This window comes from Xenopus laevis, chromosome 2S, assembly GCF_017654675.1.
Source record: "Xenopus laevis strain J_2021 chromosome 2S, Xenopus_laevis_v10.1, whole genome shotgun sequence".
Classification (NCBI taxonomy): Eukaryota; Metazoa; Chordata; class Amphibia; order Anura; family Pipidae; genus Xenopus; species Xenopus laevis.
Window position 1 is genome coordinate 122,483,954 of NC_054374.1, and position 6,000 is coordinate 122,489,953.

A 6,000-nucleotide genomic window follows, 5' to 3' on the forward strand; every position below is an offset into this window, starting at 1 on the left:
TACAGTAATTGTACTGAATCAAATCTAGCACCAAAATGTCAAATGCCTATGACAGCTGGAATAAACATAATTGACAGCTATTAGTCAATCACTATTGCCAGCCAGACAGTATTTTTGATTCTGCTATATGGAATAACATTCAAATAAGCATACAATATCTAACCCCAGTCAAATGATTGCTATTTTTGTATGTGCTGTAGAGAAGTAAATTCAAGGCAACTGACACTGGATGCGGCTGCAGGAAAGAAAAAAAAACCCTATCCAAAATAGTTAAAACTGCCATCATTTTTCACATAACATAACTCTAAATGCTTAGACTTTCACCTTCAAAAAATCAAATGTCATGGTCTTTGTGGTTTACAAAGTAATATGCACTTGAAAAACAGTGACCAGCATAACCTACTGGTCAATGAACACACTTTTACAGTGAATCATAAAGGTACATTTCCCTGTGCTCAGTGAACTATAGATTTGGTTTTCCCAATAAGAAACTAAAATCTGTATCATATCCATAAATGACTCAAACCTCCTGTTAAAAAAAAAGTAATTTTAATCTTCATCTGCAAAGGTTTCCCTTCCTTAGAAATTATGTTATTCTAGGCACAAACTAGATTATATGACAATAATTACACAATCGCTTTACTTTATATATATATATATATAAAATCATTTGAAAGATCTCTTACCTGAATTATAGACATCCGGTTGGGGTTTGCCTCTGTCGAATTGTTCGCTGGACCAGTAAAACTGTTTTGGCATCCAACATGGCCTTGAGGAACAGTCAGATTATTTGATGTGGGCTTCAGGTACATCACTTCTGAACGTGGAGAACTAAGAGGCAACCTGGTTTGGTAATCAAAATACATTGGTGATGTAGCAAGTGATGGACTGCTTACAACGTTCATGACATTCATGGCATTTCTCTCCTCCACTTCACTTTGCACAAGCATAATGTCATTCTTGTTTATTTTTTTCTTCTTACTTTTCCCTAATTGAGGGTGGCTGTACTCTGCAATTCTACAGTTATAAGTTCTGATTTCCTTGTTTTCTCTCTTACATTTGACAACGATTGTGATCATTGCAGTCAGCAGAATGATTGAAATTGTGCTCAGTGTAACTATAAGAGGCAAAGACATATCCCATTGGTTCTGTTTTCCATTGACTCTAGGCTCTCCTTCAGGTAGAGATCCACTGTAAGATTTTATGATGAGCTTGGCCACAGCTGAAAGTGATGGTTTACCGTTATCAGTCACTTTTATCACAAGCTCTACTACTGGAGAAATTTCATCCCAATATGGCGTAAGTGTTTTGAGCTCTCCTGTGACTGGATCTATTTCAAAGAGATGTTCTTCATTCCCATAAACAATTTCATATGTTAGTCTTCCACTTTCTCCAAAGTCATTGTCCATTGCTCTGACTGTGGTCACAAGATACCCCATACCAACATTTCTAGGCACATGAATCTCTGCTGTATCATTCTGTAGGGTAGGCAAACAAATTACTGGTGCATTGTCATTAACATCCAGTACACTGACCCTCACAGTAGCATTACTCTCTAAATGAGGGGATCCTGAATCTTTTGCAAGGACTTTAAATTCAAAATACTTTGTTTGCTCATAATTGAAGGATCGAAGCGCATAGATGGCCCCATTAGTTGGATTGACAGAGACAAAAGTGTTAATTGACACATCACCAACATGGGATGGCAATATTGAATAAGACACAGTACCATTATGTCCCAAGTCTGGATCTTGTGCCAGGACAGAACCTAAGTATTCCCCTGGAATGTTATTTTCAGATACTTGCAACACATACATAGCTTTGGTGAAGTGGGGAGGGTTATCGTTTTCATCTAAAATTTTAACGGAAAAAGATTTTGTGGAGTTCAATGGCGGACTTCCATTATCCCTGGCGATTATCGTGACATTATATTCATCCTGTATTTCACGATCAAGAGGTCTGTCTGTTACGACAGTATGTAAATTATCATAATTTTCTTCTAGTTTGAAAGGCACATTACCAAGAACCCGACATATTAGCTGTCCATTTTTACCTGAATCCTTGTCAGTGACCCGGACTAAGGCAATAACTGTACCAAGGGGTGCAGCCTCGCTAATTGCTCCCTGGCGTACTGATACAAAACTAATAGATGGAGCATTATCATTCTTGTCAATCACTTTAACAGTAACTTTGCAGTGTTTAGGAATTGAATTTGGGCCTTGATCACGTGCTTGTACATCAATTTCAATGAGTCCATTTTCCTCATAGTCTAAATTGCCTTTAACTTGAATTATGCCTGTTTTGGAGTCAATCGAGAAAAGCTCCCGTATTCTGTCAGGGGCATATCCACTAAAGGAATATACCACCTCCCCATTAGAGCCTTCATCTGCATCGGTGGCATTTAGATCAATCACAACTCTACCTAATGGTGAGTTTTCTGGTATTTCCACCATATAAGAAGGTGCTGCAAAAACAGGGCTGTTATCATTGGAATCAATGACTTTGACATTTATTTGAATGGTGGCTGATCTGGGAGGATCCCCCCCATCCAAAGCTGTCAAAATGAGTTTATGATGGCTTTGTTCTTCTCTATCCAGTTCTTTTTGAATGATTAACTCAGGAAACTTTGATCCATCACCTCTAGATTTCACATCTAAAGAAAATAAACCATAATCATCACGTGTTATCACATAGGTTTTAAGGCCATTCTCACCAGCATCAGGATCATGGGCACTGGTAAGTGGAAATCTTGTTCCAGGAGATGCATTTTCTGAAATATCTATGTCAACTTGCTCAGAGGGGAAGTTAGGGGAATTGTCATTGATGTCCAGAATATCGACTTTGATCATACATATTTCTTTATCATTAGCAAATACCTCCAAGGAAAGTTGACATTTTGGATTTCTTCGACACAGAGTTTCACGGTCAATCCGTTGTTTGGTGTATAAAACCCCACTATCCTGATCCACATCAAGTAAGTGAGGTGCAGAATTTTCCAGAACTCTGAAGTTTGATTTTCTACCCCTTTCTGGAATGCCAAGCTTTGCATCTTTGCTAATGTTGCCTATGAGAGTTCCAGCTCCCACCTCATCTGGTACAGAATAATTTAAGTTTTTTAAAGTCAGGGCGGGTGCCCATAGAAATAACAACAACAAGATGGAAAGGTACATCCCCAGATACGTTGGTAAAGGTTTTCCTTCTGTTTGCTTCCCTTCTTCCCCAGTTCAGTTCTGTGAACCTGTTGATTCAAAGACACCTGCAGTTAGATAAGTAGCTAATGGACCATAACAGACAAGGCTAGCAGGGTTAAATCAGGAATTGTTTCTGCTTCAAACACAATTCTTAACAGCCGTGCTAAGTCACCGATGCCTGTTAAAATATTAAAGGCCATTTTCATAAGAATAAACCTTATAGAGAATGCTGCATAAACTGCATCACCATGTTCGTTCTGTTTCTTGACTTGCAAAGAACATCAATTCAGGAGCTGATCACAATGTTTATTTCACACAGAACCAATCTTTAAAATAATAAAATGCATCAAGAGCATGAATGCACAGTCCTTTGATTCTTACTGTTTTTAATTTTAATCATCAAATGTGACACCATGTATTAGACTGTTTATTTTTACAGGCTTTTCACTAATAGAATGCCAAAGTGTATTTCCATTAGCTTCTGTCCAAAACATTTTAGGCACTTTGATAAAATTCATAGTCAGTAGCCTTTGGCTGTCAGTGAATGCTGGGAGTCGTATTTGAACAGTAGCTAGAACATCTTCATGCATGAAGATCAAATCAACAGGCAGAGCATGGCTGTAGATACAAGTGGTAAGGGAGGACTGCATGGAAGAGGAGCCAGCTGCTGAATCTACAAAAATGCTTGCCATTTATTTTAAAAATAACACAGTCAAATGAACAAACCTATTTGCTCCAAGCATTGCAGCTAGATGTAGCATTAAATGCCCTAGCAGATACAGAGGGGGAGGAATGCAGATGGAGAAAAAGGTATGGCAAATTATGTCACGTCGTAAGGGGCTATTAACACTATGTGATATCACAGCGCATTACATTACCTTCATTATGGTCAGTGACTGGTTAGAGTAAATAAAAGCAGGATTATTGTGCTATACTTAGATTGCAATAGCTCTTCTTAAATATAGCTCCTATAGCCCCATCTTAAATACCTGTAATAGGTTGATTGGCTTATTACTAACGGGAATTGCTGTTTCTTTACTGAAAGTAATTACTAAGCAAATATCACATATAAAAAAATATATCTGTCCGCAGTTGGCCCTTAATATCTCGGAATGACACATGCAGAATGCAGATGCTTTAATAGCTGCATGAGTCACATTCAGAAATAGAGAAAAAAAAAACACACACATTCACAATAATCAATGGAAAACTTAACATGTATTTCTACCCAAGGTGGGCAGCCCTCCACAGGTTGTTGGACTACCGCTCCCACCATGCCACTGACAGAGTCAATGCTGGGAATTGTAGTTCAAAAATCCTAGAAGAGCTGCAGCAGGTTATTTCTGCCAGTAATAGTTTACCAAGACTAAATGCAATAGTCAATGTGCGGTGAGAGCTGACATTCAACTACAATTTCTACTCCGCTTTGGCTGTTAGTGAGGATGCTGGGAGTTGTAGTTGAATCCCAGGCTGAAGGTTCTGGCTTATGTTTCCCTGACAGGACCAGAGTTGGAGAATAGATCCCTGATTTATGTATAGATAATATCCAATGTGTATGGTTATACAAATATAACAAGGGGCAGTGGTGAGTGTGCAGGAAAATTCAACCTACAGTTTTGCAGCTGATATTAAAGTATGACTCCCAGCACCCTTGGTTTGCCCATAAGGATACTAAAAGTGAGTAGGGCCGTGGGTAGTCTCTCCCTGTAAGGACAGGACTGCAGATCTCACCTTACCTTCAGAGAGCAGCAGAGGAGCTGTAGCGCCGGCTATAGACATGAACTGTATGATCCCTGGCTGTTCCCCAGAGCCAGTGCAAGGAGGCGCACTCTATGTGCAAGGAGGGATGGGGGGAAAAAAGCAGCACATCCACAGCACCACGGACAGCTCCTAATCAGTCCCCCTGCGGTCCCTTCATGGCTCTTCACACTGTGGATAATTGGAGACTTGCTGACAGCCTTTGCCTTTTCCTCGGCTGGCTCATTGCAGCTGTCAGAACAGATTCAAGCCCAGCGTCTTTTGGTAAGGGAAAAACAAAGAATCCAGCAGCAGTAAATCCATTCGCAATAAAGTAGCACTTTCTGCAATTCAACAGTTGAGCGTTGGCTTTAATCCCTTGGAATCCTGCAGAGCTCTCTCCCTCTCCCAGCCCACAGCCCAAATGCTGCCTCTTTACAGACTGGCTCTATTCACCTCACGCTGCTGCTTAAACATTGACACTGTTCAGCGGCCAACCAATCAGGGCTCGCCTAGCAAACCCGCCTCTGTTGGAGCCTCTCCAATAATACAGTAAGTTAAGGCTTTAGGGGCGGGAATAAGATGCAGAGGCTTTGTGTCATTGATTAGATCAGTTAGGGCTGAGACAGTAACAATGTGACAGGGGAAGTGCAGTGCTTCATGTGCTCTGTTTTCTATAGCGCAGTCACACTGACAGTCTCCTTCCACGTCTGGGTGTTAGTCTGGTGTCTTGTGCCAAAGTCACATTCTCATTAGAGGGCTCATTTATAACTAGTGCAATAACAGGGTAACTATAAAGGGCACAAGGTTAGTGTACAGCACTGGGATACATCAAATAGCAGCTTGCCCCCAAAACTGTGGCATAAATGGTTTACACAGGGTCAATTGTGTCGAGTCTGAGATTTACCACGACACAGTAAATATCCCCAGCTCCTGCAATTCTGCTGCATTTTGTGCATTTGCGTCCAGGTCCAGCAGTGTGTCTTACTTGTGTTTTCCAATGCTCCTTTTGTACTAGCAGTCTTTAGCATCTCTCACTTTCCCTTTTTTTCTCTTTACTATTCAATCCTAT

The 6,000-nt window shown here is 40.3% G+C and overlaps 1 protein-coding gene across 2 annotated transcripts in view; it reads right to left on the reverse strand.

The window, feature by feature from the left end:
• The window catches only part of pcdh17.S (protocadherin 17 S homeolog), a 92,098-nt gene extending 86,729 nt beyond the window's left edge, over positions 1–5,369 (reverse strand). For both annotated transcript variants that reach the window (XM_041584342.1, XM_041584341.1), the window contains exons 1-2: positions 4,928–5,369; positions 687–3,238 (exon numbers count right to left, since the gene is read on the reverse strand). In XM_041584342.1, the coding sequence (XP_041440276.1) occupies positions 687–3,170 (2,484 nt within the window). In that variant the 5' untranslated portion in view covers positions 3,171–3,238; positions 4,928–5,369. The remainder of the gene's footprint in view (positions 1–686; positions 3,239–4,927) is intronic.
• Positions 5,370–6,000: the final 631 nt, after the last annotated feature.